This window comes from Oryzias latipes, chromosome 2 (genome assembly GCF_002234675.1).
Source record: "Oryzias latipes chromosome 2, ASM223467v1".
Lineage (NCBI taxonomy): Eukaryota > Metazoa > Chordata > Actinopteri > Beloniformes > Adrianichthyidae > Oryzias > Oryzias latipes.
The window spans coordinates 7,271,062-7,297,493 of NC_019860.2; the positions used below are offsets into that span (position 1 = coordinate 7,271,062).

Here is a 26,432-nt window from a genome sequence, read left to right on the forward strand (position 1 = left end):
TTTATAGTTTACCATCACAAGTGCAGATAATAAAAATTCATAAAAATTAATAACAATCACATAAAGATGAAGTACACATTAGTTATGTAAGAAGACATAACATTACTCCAGAAATCATTCTATCATGACAGATTAAGTATCAAAATTATCTGCATACTATCATGAAACTAAATAATCGCATTGTTCCCGAAATGATCATTTCAAATCACATGACAGGTTGCACACTTTCATTTGTAGGTTAGGGATAGACTAAAATAGATTCCTGCCCTAAAATAACAATTCACGATGCAGATAGACATCTAAAACTATCCAAAGATTGGATGAGTACAGGTAGATGTGTAGGAGACCTCAAGGCTGATGTCCTTCAGAACACTAATAGTAGACCTTTAATAGAAAAACAAAATAGAGTTGTCTGAGACATCCAGTAGACATCAATAATAGACATATATTAGTTATCTAATAGATATCTTGTCCCCGGTGGAAAGAAACTAACACAGAAGAAACAAATGAACTATAATACACATTAGAAAATCTCATATCCATGTTCATACTTGAACTTTTCTTTCTAACATTCACTCTGAAATGAACTCATACTCATGCATTGAGCAGAAACTTAAATTCTGCATCATAAAAAGGTCACTTTTGTCCTCAGCTGAAGTCAGAGTTTTTCTTATTTCTGTTGAAGCTGAAAGAACACAACAGCAGAGTGTTTAGACAAGAAACATCAACACAAGTACAGTTTGTGATGCAGTGGTTATTATTTTGATTGTTTATTTAATGCCTTAAAATGAAATAATAAAATTCTAACAATTAAAAACATCAAACTCATTTCCGATACGAAGTCATACGTGGGTAGATTTACTCCGGGCCAGCTGGTGGCGCTAAAGGACCATGACGCTGTTAGCTAAACAAAGAAGAACAGCACGAGGGGTTAGCAGTGTTAGCTTGTTAGCAGGCTAGCAGCGTTAGCCTGTGTTGACAGGACGGCTGTGTTTTGTTGGGACGTTTGTGAGGTTTTTGGACAGAAAGGACGATACGTGGTTCGTGTGGGAACTCTCAGCATTTTCCAAAGTGTCGTAAATGAGTGAAGAAGTGTTGAACGGAAAGACAACGTGGATTGCTGTGATTTGTGAGACTAGCAGATGATCGATCGGAGCTGCAGTGAAGAGGACGGCGGTGTTTGTGGGAGTTGGAGCTGAAGATCGGAGCAGGAACCATGTCTTCAGAACCTCAGGAAGGTTCTGTCAGAGAACAACTATCAGCTGCTGAAGGAAGCATCGACCAGAACGAGGAGGAGCTCTGTCGTCAGCGCAGACTGCTGGATATCAGCTGGAACCCGCAGCTTCAGCTACACATTGCAGGTTTGTTCACTGCATCCACCTGCAGACACTTAGAATAAATCCCTCAACGTCTTTGTTTTCTTCGTCTAAACGGTTATCTGGATCCAAACTGTGCGGCTTAAATGTTGCTGACGTTTAGTTTCACCGCTAATGTTAGCTTGGGGTTGTTTAGCTTGCTGTTGAGCGTAACCAAAGGCCTGATGGGAAATCAGTGGGCAGTTATCCCCGCCTCAGCGCAGCTGAGATGTTCACGCTCTTTTTCTCAGTTGTGGAAGGACAACCATTCATGTTTTAAAGCGCCATTAACGGAGTTAACAAACATTTGTATAAACTATTTTAAAGTCACAGCTAGTATGGGTGACACGCAGAGGACTGAATGTGGTTTGCAGAACCAATCAGTTCAATGCTGGAACAAAGGGGCGTGGCTACACCTGAGTGGGGGGAAAAAATCCTGAAAACTTTATTGACAATTGAGGTATCAAACATAGAATAACTAACAGTAACTATATAAACAACGTTGCCTCGAGTAGCAATCACCCTCACCGAACATAACGTGTACATAAAACAAAAGAAACGAATGAACATAATAGCACACACACAAATAATAATAATATAATTAAAAAAAACACAGTTCCATCCCAATACTTCAACACTAGCTAGGGGTTCCCATTAAGTTTGTCTTTTTGAACAAAAATAAGTAATTTCAAGGCATTTTTCTTTTTCATATAATGGAGTGATTGAAAATAAAAACAGCTCTTTATGAAACACAATACAAGGTGGTTTGGTCTTCAAATATTCATTTTTGTGAATATAAAACTTTCCTTGCAATATCAGGACATTAAGAACAAAACTTTCTGGTCTAATAGATGATACCACCCCGAATAAAACATTTTTTGCGTCTAAATGAACTGGCATTGCAGTTCTGGAAGAATACCAAAAGCAGAACTCTTCCCAAAATGTTTTTTATAACTTTATAACAGTTAAAGAATAAATGATCCACAGTCTCAATGTCACTTAAACTGCAGTCATTCTCTTCAAACCCAAAAGAAAGTCTCAAAAACTCCTTGACTGGATAAACATCACTAATTCTTTTTAAATGAATGTCTTTTACTTTTGGTAAAATGCAAAATGTAAGGAAATTCGACCTTAAATCATTTACCTCTTCTTTAGAGAAGTGTTTAGAAATGGGTTTTTTTCTGATGAGAGATATGAAAAGTTTTTTGACACACAATCTTCGTATGAAGCTGTTAGATAATTCTGTCTTTGTATCCGGCTGTCCATCCAATAGGAGTGAAGGAAATTTTAATTAAACTCTGTTTAACAGTAGATTTTGTGATAATTGGATCAGCATCTGAGGAACAGCTTTGATCACAGCATCATTTTGTTTCTGATTCAATAATTAAAATTTCGAACTAAAATGACCAACCGTCAAAATATTTCCAGAATGATCGAGGAGATGCAGAACAGACCATATCCTTTAGTCAGCCCGTTATTGTAAAACAAGGATTTGTTTCTTTGTAACACATAACGGCAGTTTTTAAAAAGAGGCGTGGTGTGCGGACTAAAGTTGTGCTTATAAATTAGTTTCCAGTGCAATGAAACTTGTTAATGAAAGGCAGAAAGTTTGATTTGCATTTTTTTTTAATCATAGTCATATTTCAGCAGAAAGTTAATTCCACCTACATCCCTTAATATTTTAAAGGGGAGTTGAAACCAGAAACCTTTTTCGTTCTTCAAGAAGGATCTCAGTCAGTTGATTTTAATCGTCCCGTCTAAACATTCAACATCAATAGTTTTAAGTCTTCCCTCCTCATAATCCATTAACATTAAACTTTTTCTAAAATAATGAGTTTTGTATTTCCAAATGAACTTAAAGGTAATTTGATTTACGTCTGTAATTGCAGATTTAGGGAAGGATAAAGGATATGATGGGTGGATTAATCTTGATAAAGATTCCATCTTTACTAGAAAAACTCTACCCAGAATAGAAATATCTCGATTGGAGCACACATTTAGGTTTAATTTACATTTAGCTGAGCCAAAATAACCACTTCAATATTGAAACGTGTTGTTGTGCCAGAATTTGTTTCCCCTGTCGGGACATGACTTCTGCCATCATTGATTTGTTTCTTAGAAATCATATTTTGCCCCAAAAAGCTTAAAAAGAATGTGGGTGTTTACTTTATTCTGAGGCATGTGGGAGTTTATTGTCATATTTAATACTTTCATAACGGTCACTTTTATAAATTGATCTTATTCTAAATGAGCCAAACAGACGCTCAAAGCATTTACAGTGTGTCCATTATCCATTCACTCCTCATTCATACTTGGTGATGGTAATTACTGTTGTAGCCACTGATCTCCTGGGGCAGACTGACAGGGGCGTGGCTGGCCAGTTCACCGGGACATTCATACACATTCACACACCAGTGGAGACACTCTTGCCCATGGACACAACAACAGTTGACTGGGACGAGTGGGGATCAAACCGCCAACCCTTTGATTATTGGCCAACCTGCTCAACCGCCTGAGCCACTGCCGCCCCAAATAATGGGAATAAACTCCCAAAAGCCGCAAAATAAAGTACAGAGCTCAGCATAAATGAGTACACCCCTTTCAAAAGAACTAGTTTAATCAGTAGCTCAAAGAACAAAAACAAACATTTTCAAACTTTCCACAAGGCTGAGTTTTATTGAACACTTCTTTAACTCCATAACATGAAATTAAGATTAATGATTTAATTTAGATCACATTATCTTCAGTTTTACTTCAATTGGTTGAAGCAAAAAATGAAAACACCTTTCAACAAGTAGCATTTTGTATGAGTACAACGATTTTTAAGGACAGTACCAAGTCTTCTTGGAATGGAATGAACATGTTACAGACATATTGCAACATCTATCTTTTGTCCATTCTTCAAGAAGAACCTCTTTTAGAGCCTGGATGCTTGATGGAGAGTGATGCTCAACTTGTTCTTCGGAATTGCCCACAGGTGTTGGATTGGGTCAAGATCAGGCGACATACTTGGCCATTCGATCACCTTAATCCTTTTCTTTCTCAGAAATGCAGCAGAAGCTGTAAAAGTGTGTTTTGAATCATTGTTGTGTTGGAAAATTGCTCCATTCGTTCAGGATAGAGCAGTATAGTGTTAAGTTCATGATAATATCAATGAAATGCCCCCCCCCCCCCCCCACACACACACACACACACACCAGCAGTACTCCTGCAGCCCCACATAAGGACAGTGCCACCACCGTGCTTCACTGTAGGCTCCAGGCATTTTTTTTTTCAAATTCTGACCTTTGCGATGCCATACAGTTTTAAAACCATCAACTCCAAAAAGGGTTGTTTTTTGTCTCATCATTCCAGAGTTTTGAGTCCCAGTAGTCTACATCTTTTTCAGCATGGGCCTCGCAATTTCTAGGCGTCCTTTTTTGTGCATGGGCTTTAGGCCCGTACACACCGGGACGAATTTCGCCCGCGATATTCGCCGAAGTTTAACGCCTCGTGACTAAACAAAGTGCACCAATGTGAGTGTGCACACCGTCGCGAAAAAACGCCACGCGTCAAAGCGTCACTTTTTTAAAAACGCCTCAGGTTCTTCTTTTTGGTTTGATGCGCCGCGTCGAAAACTATACGACCAATGAGAACGGCGCTTTTGCACACGTGTCTGGAGCTTCTGAAGTTACAGTAAAACACAACTTGGGGGCGCTCAAACACAAAACTGTCTTGCTGAGCACACTTAGGTCACGGCGAAGAAGACATACGCCAAGCAGCGTCTACACTGCCGCGAAGAAATAATGACGGACATTGTAAAATATCCCCGAACCAAGCACCAGTTGGAGCTACTGGTGCTTAAAATATTCATGTTTGATTTGTAGCGACTTTAAGAAGCGTAAAGTTGCTCAGCGCCACCTTGTGTACAGGAGTATTTCTGTTTTACATTAAGCGCCATCTAATGTCAGGGAATGAAATTGCATGTTCGCTCGGCTCATCGTCAGCGAAAATCGCCTGGGTGTGAACACAAAAAACGTGGCGAAAAACGCTGGCGAATAACGCCTGGCGCATATTCGTCCCGGTTTGTACGGGCCTTTATCGTGGACGATTACCATTCATGCTATTTCTCTGCAGTGTACGCCGTATGGTGTCACAGGAAACAGTCCCTCCAGTTTGGCTTCCTACTACTTTAACTAACTGCATGGATCATGCATGGGGATTTTCTTCCACCCTTCTGATCAGAGGATGCTCCTGCCTGATGTTGGCTTTCGTGGACGGCCTGGAAGTCTCTGTAAGATGGTTGCACGTCCATCTGTCTTACTTTTTTGGATTACATTTGCTGTAGTATTTTCAGTGATATGTAAAGCTTTGCTGATCTTCTTGTAGCGCTCACCTTTTTATGCAAAGAACTTATTTCCTTTCTCAGATTTTGTGACATTTCTTCTCCATGGGGAAGCATTGCTGACGGCATGAAATGGGAAGGGCTTTTCTTTGTTAAGAAATGCCCTTTTTATGGTCACCTCTCATATAGGCAGAGGCGAAAGATAGTGAGAACAATCAAACTCAACTCACAGACCAGCTCCAAAGACCTACAGTTTGATCTGGCTGCAGATGGTGTCAATGTTCATCGTTCAACCATTCAGCGCACTTTGCAAAAGGAGATTCTGTATGGAAGAGTACTGCGGAAGAAGCCTTTTTTGCGCACATGCCACAAACAGAGTACCCAAATGAAAAAAATCAATAAGTAAATAAAGCAGTGATACATTTCAGTTTAATTAGTCTTCTGTATCAACTGTTTTCTAATTTAAACACCCTTATTAACACAGTTAACACTGTTGAATTATAATACACACGAAAGAAGACTAAAATCTTACTTTTCTGTAACCTCTCTCAATGGGTTCTTCTGAACACAGTTTCTCTTGTTTAATTCTTACATCTGGACACTTGACAGCACTTCCTCCCAAACAGCTGAGACCCTCAGTGTGGTTGAAGAGGATTGTCTGTAAATCTGGACTGTACTTGGACATAAGGTGTAGAAGTCAGAGAGTATGTGCTCCCAATTTTGAGGTTTTTTTTTTGTTTACTCCTTAAACCACAATTCAGTAAAGGAGAAACGATTCAGAAACCATTGTTGGATTTTCTTTTATATGACTTTTTGCACATTTAAACCCTGATCACAAGTTATAGTGAGGTCAATAAGTATTTGATCACCCTGTGATTTAGCAAGTTCTCCCACTTAGAAAACATGGAGGTGTCTAAAATTTTCATCATGGGTGCATTTCCACAGTGAGAGACAGAATCTGAAGAAACATTCAGAAATCACGTTGTACGTGATTTTTTTTAAAAACAATTTATTTGTATATTACTGTGACAAATAAGTATTGATTATCAGATAGATGCACCGATGATGAAAAATTTAGACCCCTCCATGTTTTCTAAGTGGGAGAACTTTCTAAATCACAGGGTGATCAAATACTTACTGACCTCACTGTATTTTATAGCAGCCGGTCAGCCACCACTTTATTTTCATAGTTGATTTCAAACTAACGAACAATCGTTACAGATACCTGAGATCAGAGAGGGGCTCCAAAAATGGATGGAAATTCATGTTGCTGGGGGAGATGAAAAACTACATCAACAGGGGACCTTTCTGTGTGGAGTTTGCATGTTCTCCCCGTGTATGCGTGGGTTTTCTCCGGGGTCTCCGGCTTCCTCCCACCGTCCAAAAACATGCTTCATAGGTTGATTGGCAACTCTAAATTGTCCATAGGTGTGAGTGTGAGAGTGAATGGGTGTGTGTTTGTGGACATTCTACCCTGCGACAGACTGGCGACCTGTCCAGGTTGTCCACTGCCTTCGCCCACAAGTGGCCGGGATAGGCTCCTGCAGCCCCGTGACCCAGAAAGGGATAAAACGGTTAAGAAAATGAATGAATGAATGAGTAACCATATAATCAACATTACATCCGTCAGTTATGAGAAAATTTACACCGGCAATTCCCCATTTCCTATCAGTCTTAGGGGCTTAAGGTGGGGCTATCCCCCGGGTCGCCACACTGTTGTGGTAATTGGTGATAGGAGGGGAAGTTACAGAAACGGAGAACGCTTGTGTTGCGGCAGCAATATGGTAGTAACAGGGCTGATTAAAAAAACACACCAGTAAAATAAAGCTGCGGCGACTGAAAAGCGCGCGCCTCTGCGCAGCGCGTGCGCCAGAAGTTTCCTTCCACAACAGTGAAACACTGTTGCTCCGCAGAAGCCTCTGCGCTCTGCCCTTGCCCCGCAGGCTCCTTGTCTCCCCTTCCTATCTTCTCCTCGCGAGGGGGACTCCAGAGAGGAGCACTTTGTCCCCACTGCGCCTGGTCGCTGCGCGCGGCTGCCGATGGACGGAGCGAATTGTGTCCGTGCAGGGCAATCGGATTTAATACGTTTTGTGTATGAGTAGGGATAGGTACTGTGCCCCGTTATTGAACCAGCCCCGGGGCCACATTCTTCAAGAAAACATGAATATTTCAAGCACCAGTTGCTCCAACTGGTGCTTGGTTCGGGGATATTTTAGAATGTCCGTCATTATTTCTTTGCGGCAGTGTAGACGCTACTTGGCGTATGTCTTCTTCGCCGTGACTTAAGTGTGCTCAGCAAGACAGTTTGATGTTTGAGCGCCCCCAAGTTGTGTTTTACTGTAACTTCAGAAGCTCCCGACACGTGTGCAAAAGCGCCGTTCTCATTGGTCGTATAGTTATGGACGCGGCGGGTCAAACCAAAAAAATGAACCTGAGGCGTTTTTTAAAAAATTACGCTTTGACGCATCGGTCTGCACACTCACATTGGTGCCCTCTGTTTAGTCACGAGGCGTTAAACATCGGCGAATATCGCGGACGAAATTCGTCCCGGTGTGTATTGGCCTTAAGAACACCCATTTCTTAGTCTAATTAATGAAGTATCCATCAAGGAGCACCTACCATCCTATGACCTTGCTGCTACGATGACCGTATGTTGCGCTGTTTGTGTAGAACACGCTGGAGCGGCATCTTCTACACAAAACAAACAGGTAGAGAGGCGGGGCTTAGATTCACCGCTTATGATTCCAGACCCGTGACACACTATCAGCTGCTTCCTAATACTTAATAATAATTAATGACTAATGATAGTTGTCGTCCGTAAAATTAATATAATTTATTGGGTTTACTGGATTTAAACAAAAATAAACAAATAGAAAGGAGTCTGCATCAAAGTGAATTTGTTTCCATCATCTCACTCAATCCTAACTCTGATGTTTGACAGACAGAAAAGTCTTTTCAAGGTTTTGGAAAATGGACAAAAGATCAAAGGAAACATCACGCTCATAAAGGATAAAAAAAATTAGATTAAATAATTAAATGAATATCCCGTCTGTAACATTCTCATGTATAAAGTAAAAATTTTTGTAAAAAAACTGTTGTTGCATGATGAGGAAATAAAATACTTTATGTTCTTAATTTAATATTTATTTACTGATTTTTCGTCCTCAAAAAGTATCGATAAGAGTACCGTTAAAATACCGGATCGATAAGCAGTATCGATAAGAGTAGTAGTACCGTTAAAACCTTAACGATACCCATCCCTATGTATGAGGGGAGGATGCGTTGTTACGTGTGGGAGCCTTCAGACTGCCATCTGTCCCGCAGCTCAATAGCCGCATTTACATGGGCAAAAGTAATCGGAAAGAACGCCTGATCGGAAAGAAAATTCGTCATGTAAACGCACCGCTGGGAATACTCTGCCCCGATCAGACTCATTCGGATCAGAATTTCTTTCCGATCGAGATAGGTGGGTTATACCGATCGTTTATCCGATCGTGGAGCATGGAAACGGTCATTCCGATCGTGTGTCACTATTGCTCTGGGTTACGTCATGCATAGATGGTGTGTGGCTCTGCGGACGCCCCGTGAAAAGCGCCGCTCCGCTCTCGCCCCGCTGGCTCTCCCCCTTCTTTCACCCCCCACGAAGGAGATGCAGGGAATGAGCGCTTCGTGCCCCCCGACGCTCACTCAGTCCACTGGCACCCGAGTGAACAGAGGAGCTGGATTAATAATTTTGTGTCCGAGGGGGAAGGATGCTTTGTTACGTGTGCGTTTTGTTATGTGTGGGAGAATCCAGACTGCGAGCCGCCCCGCCGCTCTGGGTTAGCGGCTGCAGGACTCGGGAGGAACCGTGTTCGAACAGAGCTCGGGCCGCTAGCTCACAGAGTGGCTTTGGGGCGGCCTGTGTGAACTTTTCAGAGCAGAAATAAATGTCGCGTGGTGTCACGTGGATTTGTGTTTCCAGTTGTGTCCCGACAAAATAAAGGCTTATGTTATTTCCATACATTTATGTGCGCTAAGATGCAGATTGCTGCATTTCTCGCACGGTCCTGGATTTTGTGTCCATCAATGCTAATGTTGTTAGCCCGTGTTAGCCTGTCCTTAGCCTTTTTCCAGCTCTGTTTCATTCATAAAACAGCACTGATCACACGGATTAATAAAACGATGAGCGAACAGGCGCTTCATAATATTCATGACATTAATAAAAGCACGTTTGGAAGGTCGTCTCGTATTACGGAGCTGCAGCACATGCTGTCTGTCTTTGGCAGTGGTTTGTTTAAAACGGGACCTAATTCCGCATCCGGGTGATTTTACACTACTGCGCATGCCCAGATGATTCATTCCGAATGAAAGTGTGAGCCATGGGAACGTTTGTTCTAATCGGAAAAAGGTTTTCTGTGCCCATGTGCACGGGTGAATTTATCCCGACCATTGATCCGATCAAGATATTCTGCCCATGTAACCGCGGCTATTGTGAACGAGCAGCCGGAATCAGAAGAACATGTCTCCATCTCACACAGCGGCTTTGGGGCGGCGTGACCTTTTCAAAGCAAAATTCCGCTGAGTCTTTAGAAACTATTAAAACATTTATGTGGATTTGTGTTTACAGTCGTGTCCCAACAAAATAAAGGCTGATGTTATTCCCACATATTTACGTGAAGCCAATCTGCAGATTGCGGCATTTCCCACATCGATTCATGTTCATCCAGGCTAAATGTTGTTGTTGTTAGCGCATGTTAGCCTTCACCTAACTAACCCTTCTTCCGGCTTCGTTCTGCCACAAAAAAGCACTGACCACACAGATTAAAAATAAAATAATGAGTGAACAGGCGCTTCATAATAACCATAACAATGATAAAAGCATGTTTAAAAGATCATCTCGTATATTACGGAGCTGCTAAATAGATGGGCTAGTGTCATTATGACTCTGAGGTAAATTCACTCCTGAGCATGCGCTGTTCTCTCCGTCACGCAGCTGACCGGCTTTTCCAAACCCGTTGGTGATGGTGGATTTTTTCGCGCTGCTTTTAACTATTGCTTTTAACTTGAAAATTTGTGTCATATTGTAGGGGCGATCACGTGCACGTTGGGTCTAATGGCACCAAAGGATTCTGGGATGCAGCTGGGCATGCGTGTTTCTTTTTGTTGAACCATGACTGAAGTGTCTAAGACCTGAAGTCAACTCCATGCTGTTTGGCTGCTTTGGGGTGTGTTGAAAAATAATTGGCTTGTTGCTTGAAGTTGGATTACGCATTCAGCCTCCACTCTTAAGACAACGTTCAAGGCGGCCGTCAAAATCCACAAATTAGCCGCATCACTGAATAAGCCGCAGGGCTGTAAACGCATGACAAGAGTAGCGACTTATAGTCCGGATATTACGACAATTTTGTCTTGTCTTGTTTTATATAATTTTTTTGTCTTATTTTATTATTCTACACTATAGTCCCAGCCGTGTTTTAAGTCACAGTTTGTAGTCTAGACTAAAGGTAGACAAGCATTCACCATGGGAGTAGCACCGTTTTCTAAAGGATTAACAATACAGCTCATATCTGGGGTCTAAATTAATAAACCCTGTCTTCTCCACGGAAAGAATGATGAGTCAGCAGGAGTTGCGGTCAAACCCCCCCTCCCCCCGCGTCACAAATGCATATCGGTACAATAATTACAACGCAGTTTTCTTTATTAACCAATCACAGTAACAACTAACTGTCTAACTCAGGGGTGTGAAACATTCGGCCTGCGGGCCGTATCCGGCCTGCCAGGTGGTTTAGTCCGGCCCACACATGAAGAGTAAAAATCATAAGGATGTTTAAAAAAGAAAGCAAGTTCCTAGTCCATTCCTGTGGCCAGTTATGATTTTTTTTAAAGAAATAACCGAAATGCGCAATTCCGCCACTAGGGCGAGCAAAGGAAAAGCAACACAGTTGAAACAACATTCTCTGCATGTGCCAAAAACGAAACCTAACAGCTCTGTGTCTGGGTAGGCAGTAGTTTGGTTCCCTATGAGCCTCTCCACTGACGGAGGATCAGTAGTGACATAATAAAGACCAAAATGTTGTCAAAAAGAAAAAAAGGTTGAAGTGAAGTCCTGAACTTTCCAGGAAAATGGAAAGTGTTTATTTGTTCATGGAGCTGAATGCAAACCTGCAAGCTTGGTATGTCATCAACAGGTTCTCCAAGAATGTAACATTCAGCACCACTACTAGACTCACCACAAAGAAAAGTTTCACCATTTGCAGTTAAGAAAAAAAAGATTTAGCAACTATTAGCTGGACCGATAAATAACCATCTGGATTTACTGCAGCCGTGACGTCAGTGATGGAGCAGTGACACCTAGCCACCTTATTGCAAACAAGTTGGAGCAAACATCCAAACCATTTTCTGATGGTAAACTTATGGAAAAATTCTGAAGGCTGCAGAAGTCTTGTGCCCCAAAAAGCAGTCAACCTTTGCCAACATGAGTCTGTCAGAATTACGACTCCAGATCCAACATCTCTGATGAAACATGGGCTGCCATATGAAGGAATCCAGTCATTTATTGTATTTTCAGTCACTATTGATGAAAGCACCAACATCACAGATATGTACAGCTGTGCATATTTATTAGAGGTGACGAAGAGACAGTCACAGTGGAGTTGATGGAAACAACAACAGCTGATGACATAGTCAGCTCTCTAGTTACTGTGCTGGACGATGTTGTAGTGAACTGGTCACATTAAGTAATTTTGGTCACTGATGGCGTTCCATCACAGGTCAGGAAGAAGGCAGGTGTTGCCACAAAATTCAGGCAGAAACCAGGAAAAGATTCTTATAATAATGAATGATAATAATAATGGATATTCCATTGTGTTTTGCACACTTGAATGACAGTAAATGTGTTTCTGCACAGGATCTGAATCCTGATAGCTATGGACGGGTGAAGTTTCAGGAGAGAAAGGAGGTTAACTTCAAACTCTTGTTCTTGTTTGTGATGTTCTCAGATGTTTGCAAGTTTAATTTAGTGTAATTTAGTTATCGTTTGGACGTTTTTAGGGGCACAACCAGAAAATTTAGGGGCGCATACCGTAAATTAACATGCTAACCAAATCTACTAATTTCCACTGTATTACTAATAAATACAGCAGCATCGCTGTCATGACAGTACAAATAGTAAAGAAAACAGATGGAAATTTATCTTGGTGACACCAAATAGGTGCAGCCAAGATGCACAACAAGCGTGTTTGAGATCACCCAGGTGAACTCAACGCTGTGCAGATCACCTGGTGTGTGACATATATTTTTGTTTTTGCTCAAACATCAACTGTCAATCATCACAAAAATATCGCTAGAAAGGGGTGGGAGCAAGGGGCAAACCTACCCGGACACAGCTGGAAACTGAACTGACTGAAAGCTGCCCTACAGACTACAAAACAATGCATTATGGGACATGTGTCCTGATGGTTTTTGTAGTTGAGTGATTAATGAAAATAATTTAAAATACCAATTCATTAAAAAAAGGCTACATACATTACAAAACCTTAAAATAATCATAAAAATATACAATGACACAGATCATACTAAGGGGGAGAGGAATATTAAAACTAAATTGAATGTTAAGGACAACTCCAACTGTTGTCCTTCAGTTTTGCTGCAGATTCACCTTCATCTCACAGCCCCACCCCCCACCCCTCTGGCCTGGTCTCCCCAACGATCCAGGCGAGGTGCCGGTTCATCTCAAGCACGTCTATCGTTGCATTTTCCCCATGTATTTTCAGTGTGTCTAAAACTAATGTTTTTGCTCGAGCGTGTTTAATGTTCAAGCCCCGTTAGCTGTCACGCATGTAGGTGTGGGACATTAATTCTCCTCAGCTGACCCGACTCCCGCGAGACGGGAACGGTGTGCTGCCGTAACCCGTCTGATGCGCCGCCGTAACAGTAACCAAAACCTAAACCTTCCTACGGGTCTGTGTGACCCAGAGAAAAGTTCAGCACGGACTGCATGTATTTAGAAAATTACGAGTGAATAGATACGTTCTAAAAAGGAAAGTAAGGAACCCCCAAGAGTCATTTACCCCACTGTGATTGGTTGGTCATCTCCGTGCACCACGATGAAAAAGTGTCATTCATTAAAACTGGTGGGCTGCAGTAACATTAAAATTTCATATTAAGGCGGGGGCCGCAAAATATCATCTTGGAGACCGCAACTAGCCCGCGGGCCGCGAGTTTGAGACCCCTGCTGTAGACTCTGGCCGCAGGTCGGAAGAACGAGTCAGACGCACATATCAGGTTGTGATGATATTTGTCTCCGTTTCCTTCCCACAGATGTTTACGCGTGCTCTATTATCTCCAGGCCCCGCCCCCTCCACGCATTTTAGCCACTTGCAGTGGCTTTCCCTATTCTTCTCACACACATTGGCCGCCTCACAGAAGGGCATCACGCGAGAGTGTGTGCTCGCGTTTCATGAGTATGTGCGCGAGTGTGTGTTTGCCTGCGTGCGTGTGCGCTCGCGTCTCATTGATTATTTCATTGATCATTGACGTGCCCCTTCCACGTTTAATGTATAAAAAAATACGGAGGGTGGGTCAGGCAAATTTACTGGTAGCACATGTGGGACTGGATGTAAAATTCAGTCGCACACTCTCAAATTTTGGTCGCAAAATGCGACCAATTGGTCGCAGTCTGGAGCCCTGCTATAACAGTTCCAAACAACAGATTTTAGTCCTTTCTTGGGAACAAACTTCCCATTTTCAACGCTTGCCATGCTATCGCTTGCTGTTTCTTTCGTGTGTTGTTTGTCGCGTGCCATACCGCCGTGTGAAACTAATGTACGGAAGCTGCGGGGAGCCAAAAAATGCGCCATTACAAAAACTTGACGTAGTTATTTTTGAAATCGCGCGGAACAAAAAATTCAAATTAATTCGTTCAACCGATTTAACGCCCAGGCCTACCTTAATCCTCCTCCGGGTCCGTGCGACCTTGGGAGATTAATAAAGTTTTTATCCATCTATGTATTTTTGGTATTTTATTCTGTACAAAAAAGGCAGTAAAAAATTACTTGCAAAGGGCATTTATCGGTTTCATATATCAATAAATAAAATTGACCTATGTAGGTGATCTGCTTTATAAAATAAGAAAAACTATTAGCTGCGAGGAACCAAAAACTCTGCATAGTAAAAAACATTTTAACTTGCACATTTTTTTTCTTGTAGATCCGATTGTTACAGTCGGGTGATGCCATTCTAAGAGCATTAACAGATCTGTGGCATACACTATCTTTGTGTAACAATGTCAACACACAGCATTAGACTTATCCAATTGTCTTTTCCCTTCATTGATGCAGACAACAAAGCTAAAGTGTTCCACACAGGTGAGTGTAAGGAGATGGGGACGCATGCATCTGCATTAGCCATGCTGATCCTGTGGACATGCGCACTGTCACCTCCGTCAACTAATAGCTGTTGAACCTGAACTGCAATGACATTTCTGAGCGTGGAAGGCGGATCTTCCTTCTGGGTTCACTTCCCTGTTGGGACCCTCAGAGTGGGTTGATAATAGAACCAGCCTCTGTTCTTTTGGAGGAAACATTTTTTAACCCGGCGAACTGAGTAACACACCCTAAACGTGCGCTCACACACTCTTGCGCTGCACGCTCCCATGCTCTGTCCCACCCCATCCTTCCTACAGGTGCGTGAGGGCAGAAACCATTGAGAGTCTCAATGGAATACCGCGAGTAACATTAGTTCCGCCTCAGCACAAAGCTAATAGATTGGGGGGTTAAACAAACAAAAAATCAAAACGGTGCACACATGAGCCGAAATGGTTTGGTCCAACTACGTGTACTGTTACACCCCTAGTTAGTCTCTTCTGGTCCTCCAGACTCCTCAGGCATTTTCCCCATTGATCATTGAGTTCATTGGTACTTGACAAACCCAAAAGTCCTGGAAGAGTATAAAAGGCTCCTTGTTTTGTTTGTGTCCCTTCAGTCCTTCCCCAGCATTGGATGACTGAAGAGGAGGATCTCTGCATCCAGCAGAGGAACTTCAGCGTGAAACAGGAGGAACCAGAACCTCCAGAGATTAAAGAGGAACTGCAGGAACCAGAACTTCCACAGATTAAAGAGGAACTGCAGGAACCAGAACCTCCACAGATTAAAGGGGAACTGCAGGAACCAGAACCTCCACAGATTAAAGAGGAACTGCAGGAACCAGAACCTCCACAGATTAAAGAGGAACCAGGAGAACTCTGCATCAGTCACTTGTCAGAAGGTCAGTGTGACTCTGAGCTTCAGCTCCACGCAATAGGTATGTTCACTTCAACAACGGTTCTGAAGACATTGTTGGTCAGTGCAGCCGACAACATTCTTCAAATCATAATATCTTAGTTAGTCCCTCTAGCTAACGACAAGAGGAACCAGACAGGGTTGCCCACTCTCCCCTTCTCTTTTTGGTATATTTATTGAGCCTCTAGCAGCAACAATAAGACAGAATGAGAGCATTAAAGGAATTAAAACCAAACACAGCCATCATAAAATTTGTCTCTATGCAGATGACATAATTAATTCACGTTCTGAAAATGAAGCAATAGCAATTAGTAATGATTTCTCTTCCATTTCAGACTACTCAATTAATTGGAATAAATCAGTTTTACTACCACTAAACAGTAATACAGAGCAGGTTCTCACTACTAGTCAAATTGGTCAATATCAAATATCTAGGTATTTATTTCTCCCCCAAATTATCAGAAATGGTGCTGCTAAATTACACCTCATTGCTGCAAAGCATACAGGATGATCCAACCCACTGGGTCAACCAGCCTCTGTCCCTCATGGACAAGGTAGCCACAATAAAAAATGGGGGATGGGGCCTTTGGGCTGAGGAGACCTAGACACAATGCTGGGGGACGGCTGTTTCAACATGTACCCTCTTCCCCATATAATCACTTATTAAGGAGATTGGGGGCAACCTGCGATGCACCTTGGGGGAAGGAATCACTTGGCAGTGGTCCCCCTCCCATCCCATGGTTGTCGTATGGGAACGGGCCTCCCTTTCTCGGTTTAAATTGCACCCTAGACATGTAAGACCCCTTGGTGGTGGTGGTGGTGGGGGGGGGGTTCTTGGACATCACTGCCAGCAAGCAAAATATGTCCTCTCAGCGCCCTACCCGCCAACTGCACCTTAGATTATTAGGGCCCCTTGGTGGTGATGGAGTTTGGACATTAATGTGAGTAATAAGGAGAGGTCTTCTCAGTGTATTACTCAACAAAAATAAATTAGGCAGGAACGTGGACAAAAACATCGCGGACGCTGCATTTGACACCAGTCAGTGGAATGGAAGCGGGATAACTGATTTGATCAACATTTAGGGCGATCGTTCTATCCAGGCAAAACTTGAGGGGATCTTATAGGAATAGGGCGGTTTTTGAAGAAATTGCGAGAGAAATGAACGAGCGGGGATACAGACGATCCTGGCTCCAATGCCAGAGAAAAATTAAAAGCCTACGAGCAAAATACAAGGAGGTAAAGGACTGGAACAAACAAAGTGGCCGTCAAATTTTGGGGGATAAGCCCAGCGTTCAGCCATTAGAACTCTTGGACAGCTGCTTTGCTCTAGAGGAGCCCGAGGAGGAGGAGAGCCCAGGTCCCGCAACTATCGCGGCCAGCCTGGCCAGTCGGTCTTGCGGTGATACAGGTGGGTTATTTGCACATGGCATAGCCACTGTGACTTAACTTTATAACATTGAAATATGGTGTGTGATAGTTTGTTCATTGCATACAGGTGATGGGATCCTTGTAGCTCCTTCGCCTTCTACCTCAGATGGAAGTGCTGCATCAACAACTGATGATCTTGCATCATCTTCATCGTCTGTGAACAGACGGAATGCATCCTCCACATCCACTGCTTGTATGTTCTTGGTTGTATTTTGATCGTTTTCTAACCCCATTAACCTCTTAACCCCCACACCTGAATACTTTTTCTACAGTTAAAGCTTCTTAGAAAAAAGCTACGAAAAGGTTATGTAAATACAACCAAAAAGCGATGAAAGCGTGACAAAAAGAAATAACAAATATGATGCTGGTGTAACAAAATTTGACAGATGAGTGATCTTTTAAAAAATTCAAAAAGTGATGGCAACACTGTTACATCAGTGTCATAGCTGTCAAATGAGGTGTTAGTTTGGTGTGAAGGCTGAACAGCATAGTTTTGTTTATAAATGGCCTTAAATAAACCTAATAATTACTAGATTTAAACTGGCATGCTTGGCCTTTTTACTGTTGTACTAATAAAACATATAATCATGGTAATCCTTATTTTGATCTGATTTTTGTTGTTGTTTTTTACAGCTACTACTGCCAGGAGCAGAAAAAGAAAATCTAGGATGGAGGCAACGCTGGAGGTGTTTGCCAACAAGATCACCAGTGCCCTGAAACAGGATGACACAGACATTTTACTTAAAATGCAAGCAGCTCAGCATGAGCATGAACGAAAAATGTTTACCATGATGACACAGTTTATGGAGAGATCATTCCAGCCTCCACAGCCACCATTATACCAAGCCCCAATTCACCGCTCTCGTGTTTACAGCCCAATTCGTTCTTCTACTCCTTCCACACAGTTTCCTGTGGCTTCTTCTCCATCTCCCTTCCCGCCCGTGCCCTTTTTCCAAGATTTAAATCGACTGCCCTTCAACAATGCTCATCAACATCCTCATCTCAATCAGTCATTTTACCAGGCACCGGGACACACACAGGCTTTTAACGAGGATCATCTGCCACCTTCCCAGTGTAAAGATGATGAAACGCATTTTACAAATTTCTAAATGTTCTAAAACATTTATGCCAGTTCAGGCAGTCAGTTCTGCACAATATCCAAGTTCAAATGTGAGTGTTATTTATATGTAAGGTTTGACTCAAATTTTTAAATAAAGCCATACATGTCCTGAGGTTATTTCGTTTCATTTGTGTTAATTTTGCTTTGAAATAGGCTCCAGCATACAATTTAATCCTAGAGTAGGCCTAAATAAAGTGCATTTTAATTGAATTCATTTTTTGATACATGGAATGAATAAAGCATGAAGTTCAACTTTATTTTACACACAAGTCAAGTAACGTCAAAAAATGATTCAAGAATTTTTTAAACAGATTTCAAAATAATGAAGACCTTGTAATAGTGAAGACGGAAACTAACTTTATATGAACAGAGAAGCATTGAGGCCAAAAAGTACAAGTATTGTGACAGCCCAGTTTGTGGCTCAACGTTGGCTGAGTCAATGCTTCTCTGACTCTTGATGGCTGCACATCTACAAATCGTCCTCCTTCAGCCCATCTCTCAGCATGAGGAACAGTTCCACTGGCCTCTTCAGAATTCTCCCCGTGCATTTCACACAAGTTGTGGAGTGTGCAACATGCACCGATTATGGTGGGGACGATGGAAACGTCCACATCCAGCCGTTTAGCAAGGCACCTCCACCGGCCCTTCTGTCGGCCGAAAGCGCACTCCACAGTCATCCTGGCTCTGCTGTGGCGCTCATTGAGTTCTTCTGCTCAGGTGTCAGGGTCCCTGTGTCACAGTACCCTTTTACCAGCCAGCTTCGAAGGGGATAAGCCGGTCACCGAGCAGCATGATTGGCACTTGAACGCCCATTATCTCCTCAGTGCCCTTGTGATTTAAAAGCACAAAAAATCCAAATTAAAAAAAGACATTGTACACATTATACATGACTATTACTGGATTACTCACTGGTGGAAAAAGCTCCCCTCTCTCTGTGAGTGAGTACACATTGGAATTCCGGAATACCCTCGCATCATGGACACTCCCTGGCCATACAGCATAGATGTTGGTGAAGCTGTTGGAAGACAGTGTTAAATTACGGAACAGTGTACAGTTTCCTATGTACAGTATTTTCAAGGATAATATTCTTGCAGATATATATGATTCTATCAAAAGAGAGTGTGGCAAGTATAGTACTTTTAAACGATTGTAAAAGTACAATATCTATATTTCTTACCAAAATCGATGATCCACGACACCCTGGAGCAGAACTGAATGCCACCCTTTGGGGTTGAAATGCTCTGTGGTTATCCTCTGGAGCAATGATGGGGGTATGAATCCCATCAATAGCTTCTCCACACTGTGGGAAACCCCATCGCTGCTGGAAGCCTTCGATTACCTCTTGCAGGTCGCCTTTGGGCAGTTTGATGTACTGGGGCATGAGGACACGGCAAACCGCTTCGCAGAACTCGCGTACAATGGAGCAGACTGTGGACTTTGCTATGCCGAACAAGTTAGCTATCGTACGATAGCACGCGCCTGTTGCTAGCCAATACAGTCCAACTCCAACGCGTTTCTGCACTGTAATGGGCCGCCGCAGATATGTCTCTTCTCGTGACAGAGTTAATCGAAGGCGCTCACAGACATAATTGTAGGTGGATCTGCTCATTCTAAAGTTACTGATAAATTCTGCAACAGTGAAGCCACTCACATCAGTATCCCACCACTCCAGGCTGCGAGTCCGCACCCAAACGTTCCTCTCTACCGACGTTGCTAGCACAGCTCCACTAAACTCCATGGCCAAAGCCCTTGCTCTCCTCCTTTTTAACTTTCTTTTTAAAATAATAAGATTATTATAGTTCTGGCGACTGAAAATAAATTCAATAGTGATAAAAGAGCTCCGCTGTTGGCAACACTGTTGTTGGCATCCATTGTTAAAGTTGGCTACTTCCGCAAACAACGAGTGACGTTGTTTACCGTTGAGTAGTCTACTGCGCATGCAGGTCTCGTTTGGGTAGTGTCACGGTCACACTTGAGGTCACAAAAATTCGGATTTACTAGGAAATGTTAACGGTCTTGCCAAAAATTCGGATTTCTTCAAAAAATCCAAATTGTGCATTAAGCCCTGCAGTGTGAACGTAGCCTTAGTACACACCCTTTACCCCTAAAAAAAACTCTCCATCACACACATATACTCACAGACACACGCTCACAAACACACATACAGTACAGACAAAAATTTTGGACACACCTCATTCAAAAAGTTTTCTTTATTTTCATGACTATGAAAATTGTAGAGTCACACTGAAGGCATCAAAACTGTGAAAATAACACGTGAAATTATATACATAACAAAAAAGTGTGAAACAGCTTTTTTGATTTTATTACTGCTTTGCACACTCTTGGCATTCTCTGTGCCATTTATTATGATCCATCCATCCATCCATAAATCAGGTCAACATGTAAAGACTAGGATTGTGGTGCATTTTAGCAGTGCAGATAAAAACGAGTGGCTGTTCAAGGCCAGCAATAGATTCTAGTTTAGCTACCTGATCGATCAGAGAGATGTGTACAATGCTCTGGAAAAAGGCCAACATTGTGGCGATCAGCGTTAATTTACTTCCGCGTGTAAGAAAAGGTAGCTGCGAATGGTGTGGCACAGATTAATATGTAAACAAAGCCTCTTTGTCACATTAAAGCAACTTTCCTTCGTTCTGTCATGCTGTCTCATCATCACACTTTATTGTTTCTGGAAAGAATCAGTGTGTGTGTGTGTGTCTCATTCAGGCTCCCGAACTGTTTAAAAGTACTAGAGAAACTGCATTAAGTAATATTGAAAATAAAAAGTGCTTTATTTCCCCAACAGAAACTTAATGGTTCAGGCACATTCATTCTTTGTTTTATCTTATACTGAAAAATATTTTGATGTGGAAATGAAATATGAGATACAGTCGCAGTTCTTAACATTGTGATAATTAAATAAACATAATTTGGCCATTTTATTAAAATGGGAGACATATGGAAATTCAGGTAGAGTTTTTTCATAGTAATATTTAAAAAAATGGTAAGGTAAAATATCGGGATACGTATCGTATGGCAGGGCGCATATCGCGATACATATTGTATCGCCTGACTCTTGCCAATACCACACCCCTAACTGTATGCACTTGTACATCATTTGATTTGGGCTATAAGAAAACTTAACACAACTCAAGGGCAAATAACTTTACTTTGCTAATCTGATTCAGGCTATGTAAAACTAAAAATGAAAGATGCATTTCCTTGACTGAAGCATTAAATGATTTTAAAATAAATACAATATGCTTAAACAATTAAATAATTGTGAACTTACCTTAAGCCTTCTTTCAGCATTTTCCTCCGAACAGTGCTTTCAGACACGGCTAACATGCTAGCAATAGCTTTGGTGGTCATAACACAGCAAACAAGAGTCTGAAATTTTTCAACAGGAACTTCAAGATGTGGACGACCGGCTCTTAAAGAAAGCTCCTCCGTGGTGCGGTCCACATGAACCTGGTGCTCCATTGCTCTCAAACTGGCAAAAACAGAGTCATAGATGTCTGCATTTTCTGCAGCAACAATCAAGCTGAGCATTCCAAATATGTCATCCAAACGACTCAGATGTTTGTCTCTATTTGATCCTCTAATGTCAGCAAAGCCATGCAGATGTTGCAGAAATATGTCTCTGACTGTCACACAGCAGAGTGGGGAGCTAGGAAAATGAGTCAATTTCCAGCGATCGGCCAATGTGCGTTTCGATCCCACCCACTTTCACTGATTGACAGACAGACTCTTCTGCTGGAAAAGCTAATCTTGAAACAAAATAAGTCATTCTGAAAAACAGAAATGTGAAATAAAAACAAAGCTACTTCGGAATATATTGAATTTGAAATCTGAGTTTCTAACATGAGTAAAATAAGTATTTTAAAATACTGTTTTAAAATAATGGACAGGTTTTTATAGTAAAATGAAATATAATTAATAATAAATGGCTAATTTAAAATCTGTGTGCAGGTTTTTCACAATTCCATGATCTTTTTAAATATTTATGAGATATTTATTGTTTGATTGTGTGATTCCACAAGGTCATATTTATTTATTTATTTAATTAAATTATTTTTTTACTTATGAACAGTTTAGAACTCTATATTGGAGAGGAAAAGTTAGAAGGAAAAAAAGTTCAGGGTCGTAAACAAAAACTAAACAAGATCAGATTAAACCCAGACTTTCTTTCTGTTCTGACAAATGTCAAAATGTAATGTGAACAACTTTTTACATGAATATCATCTCTGGGGATGAAAATGAACAATGACACTGTTCAATTGAATTAAACGTTAAAACATAAACTTTGCAGATCCCTTATATTTATGTTGACATACCATATTCCACAGTTTGCCGTTCAATGCAATCAGGCGTCTACGTACCACTTTCATTTATGGTGATGAACATTTCGTCAGACATTATTTGTTCCATAATAGATCATAGCTGTGACATTGGAGCACTGTTAGCTTTGATTCTGTTAAGAACTACAAAGCAGACCCCTGGTGTAGACAAATGTAAACCCAATTTAAAGGGAATTTGATCCTTCTAAAATCAGGCTAAAAAGCTTTTCAAAAAGGTCTTACCAGAATATGCTCTGCAGAACCTCACTGTAACTGAGCCTTTAAAATACGACAGTGTTGGTATTGCACATCTAGTCATTTTGCTTCCAATTAATGGTATAATTGAGATTTCACTCCAGTGTTATAGGTTCATTGACGTGTCATGTAGTTGAAAAAATAGATTCAAGTATTCTACTTCATACCAGAAACCATAGAATTTAGTTTTGGTTAAGTCACCATTATCAACTTTGAAGGTTTTGATGCTGGTTACCAGTGAAGTCAAAAAAGAGAGTAAAATTATGAACATACTGATAATGAAACTCTGAAATAAAGCGTGCATGCAATGAAACAATATGTTTTAATGACCTGATTAAAATCATCATTTATGGTTGATGATATGATTCATTGTCAGTATTATTTGAATGGTCCGATTCACTGACCTAAAATGGATCCAGGACATCTTTATCCAATACTTCAACCAGTGTAACTCAGATAAAAACCTGGTACTGAAGGTTGCAGCTGAAGTTTTCCAGATTCTTGTACAAAAAAAAGGCACAAAAAAATTACTTGCAAAATGCATTTATTGGTTTTATAAAGAAATAAATAACATTGACTTATATAGGTGAGCTGCTTTAGTACTTCAGAAGAAACTTTAGTACTTTTGAAGTGGTTTAGATTTTTCTTGGTGCTTAGCAATACAAAAAGTCATTTAAAAGTATAAAAGATTTCCTTCTTGTGTTTGTGTTCCTGCAGTCCTCCCCCAGCATTGTGTGACTGAAGAGGATCCCTGCAACCAGCAGAGGAACTTTAGAGTGAAACATGAGGAACCAGAACCTCCACAGATTAAAGAGGAGCCAGAGGAATTCTGTGTCAGTCAGGATGAAGAGCAGCTTGATCTGAAGCGGGAGACTGATACCTTGATGGATACTTATGAGGAAGATGAGAACAGTGAAGCAGATCTAAACAACCAGCAGAGCTTGAATGTAACTGGTAAAAGCTCAAGAATTGTTAATAATCTCTTTGCCTATACAAAATCTGACTCTAAGTTCAGAACTGACATAAGAACTCACACAGCAGAGAAGCCTTTCACTTGCAAAGAATGTGATAAAGGTTTTCGTTTTTTATCTAAACTCAAAACCCACACATTAACTCACACAGCAGAGAAGCCTTTCACTTGCAAACAATGTGACAAAAGTTTTAGTTTTTTATCTAAACTCAAAACCCACACATTAACTCACACAGGAGAGAAACCTTTTTCATGTAAAAAATGTGATAAAAGTTTTAGTCGGCTGTCTATTCTCCAAGGACACATGAGAACTCACACAGGAGAGAAGCCTTTCACTTGCAAAGAATGTGATAAAAGTTTTCGTTTTGTACATGATCTCACAAAACACACAAGAACTCACACAGGAGAGAAACCTTTTTACTGTAAAGAATGTACAAAACCCTTTAGTACCACATGTCATCTAAAAAAACACATGAGAACTCATACAGGAGAAAAGCCTTTTTCGTGTCAAGAATGTAACAAAAGATACAATGATGTATACAATCTTAGAAGACACATGAGAAGTCACACAGGAGAAAAGCCTTTTTCTTGTAATGAATGTGATAAAAGTTTTTTCCTTAAATCTACTCTCAAAACACACATGATAACTCACACAGGAGAAAAGGCTTTTTCATGTAAAGAATGTGATAAAAGTTTTACTCGGCTTAGTATTCTCAAAGGACACATGAGAACTCACACAGGAGAGAAGCCTTTTTTGTGTAAAGAATGTGATAAATGTTTTAGTGAGTTATCTTATCTCAAAAGACACATGACCATTCATACAGGACACAGGCCTTTTTCTTGTAAAGATTGTGATAAACGTTTTAGTGAGTTAGGTCGTCTCAAAAGACACATGTTAATTCACACAGGAGAAAAGCCTTTTTCTTGTAATGAATGTGATAAAAGTTTTATTCTTAAATCTACCCTCAAAACACACATGAGAACTCACACAGGAGAGAAGCCGTTTTCATGTAAATAGTGTAATATAAGTTAGTGATTTATCTTGTCTCAAAACACACATGACAACACATACTGTAGAGAAGCCATTTCTAGACAAAAAATAAGATAAAGAATTAAGTGGAAAAATAAATAAATAAAATGTCAATTAACTTGAGAAACTTGCCAAGGCCTTACTGAGCCTTTAAAGCAAAATCTTTTTAATCATAAAATTGTTGCCAGTGGCCTTTTATTTATGATTTTGCCGTTTTTACCCTGTGTTGTTGTTGAGACATATTTTCTGCAGCACAGCACAAGTTCATCAGAAATGCTCATCTGAGAGGTGGGCGGGACTGTTTTCACAGCTAATTTTTCTAGCATCCCTTTGTTTTAAATGCTCTTCTGCTAGCTCATAGCACCTCACAAGCTCAAGCTTACATCAGTGTAGAAAAAAACCCGAAAACTATCAGAGCTGTACAGTTGTGAGCCAGATGGCAGCTCAGAGGAGGGAAATAATGACATTGATGTAGTTGGATGCATGGGAATAGGAGCAGTCAAAGGAGTCTTTGTATCAGAAACCTGAGCTCTTTCAAAACTTTTGTGAGGAGAGATGTATAACACCAGACCCAACAATGAAGATACAAAGATCACAAAGCCACAGGCTAATGGCTTCCTTCAATACCAAATTTATGCAGTCATTCAGTTAAAAGGAAGGACAAGGGATTATTAAATGGAAAGAAATTAACAGTTTTTGGGGATAAAAACTTTCTTTTTTGGTTTTTCTGACAATCTAATTTTCTAAAACACAATTTTTAAGGGTTTTATCATCAAAAACCCACCACATTGTTCAAAATAAAGAATTTTGTGAAGTTGACAAAAATATTAAAGTTGTTGATGAAATTCTTTTAGATGTACCTGTAAATAAAAATTTGTTGTTTTGAAATATGAGAGTAATATTAGATTTTTGAGGAAATGTTGAAAATGTTGATTTTTTCTTGGTTGATTTTTATAAGTAGATTTTTGTACTTTTATTAAATATTGTTTAAAGTTTTTAAGGTTAGCCACTGTGTTTGTAGTCAATGCTAAGTCTATGTGTTACCATGACAACACTAGAATTACTTTTTACACATCTCTAAATCTAGTATTGTGTGATTTGTGAACTTTTCATTATTGTTTTAAAAATTAAATAATTAGTGTTTATATTTTGTTCAGTCATGTTGTGAAGAAAGATTTTAGTAAAAATGTATCAAAGAAGAGGCAGATAAATAGCCAGACTGGTGTTTGTGTCTGGTGTTCTTGTGATTCATGTTTTCTATTAGACATTAGAACTGTTTATCTGTTCTGTTTGGTTCTCAGTGTTCTGTCCCAATCTTTACTGTGAGTAATAAAGTGAACGTGAACATCA

The 26,432-nt window shown here is 40.6% G+C and overlaps 2 protein-coding genes across 2 annotated transcripts; both read left to right on the top strand.

Moving 5' to 3' along the window:
• Positions 1-855: 855 nt before the first annotated feature.
• On the top strand, positions 856-26,432 carry LOC110016685 (gastrula zinc finger protein XlCGF57.1-like). Its single transcript, XM_023962496.1, has 3 exons — positions 856-1,361; positions 15,643-15,924; positions 23,800-26,432. Exons 1-3 carry the CDS (start codon positions 1,217-1,219, stop codon positions 25,068-25,070), a joined length of 1,698 nt encoding a protein of 565 aa, XP_023818264.1. The 5' UTR covers positions 856-1,216; the 3' UTR covers positions 25,071-26,432.
• LOC105355304 lies at positions 15,931-18,600 on the top strand. The gene is made up of 3 exons (XM_011482043.3): positions 15,931-17,347; positions 17,435-17,560; positions 18,001-18,600. The coding sequence occupies exons 1-3, from the start codon at positions 17,098-17,100 to the stop codon at positions 18,474-18,476; spliced, it is 852 nt and encodes a 283-aa protein (XP_011480345.1). The 5' UTR covers positions 15,931-17,097; the 3' UTR covers positions 18,477-18,600.

Coding starts and splice junctions, on each gene's coding strand:
- LOC110016685 (XM_023962496.1), top strand. CDS start 1,217: ATGTCTTCAGAACCTCAGGAAGGTTCTGTCAGAGAACAACTATCAGCT. Junction 1,362..15,642: donor GCTTCAGCTACACATTGCAG/GTTTGTTCACTG, acceptor GTGTCCCTTCAG/TCCTTCCCCAGCATTGGATG. Junction 15,925..23,799: donor CATCAGTCACTTGTCAGAAG/GTCAGTGTGACT, acceptor GTGTTCCTGCAG/TCCTCCCCCAGCATTGTGTG.
- LOC105355304 (XM_011482043.3), top strand. CDS start 17,098: ATGAACGAGCGGGGATACAGACGATCCTGGCTCCAATGCCAGAGAAAA. Junction 17,348..17,434: donor TCGGTCTTGCGGTGATACAG/GTGGGTTATTTG, acceptor CATTGCATACAG/GTGATGGGATCCTTGTAGCT. Junction 17,561..18,000: donor ATCCTCCACATCCACTGCTT/GTATGTTCTTGG, acceptor TGTTTTTTACAG/CTACTACTGCCAGGAGCAGA.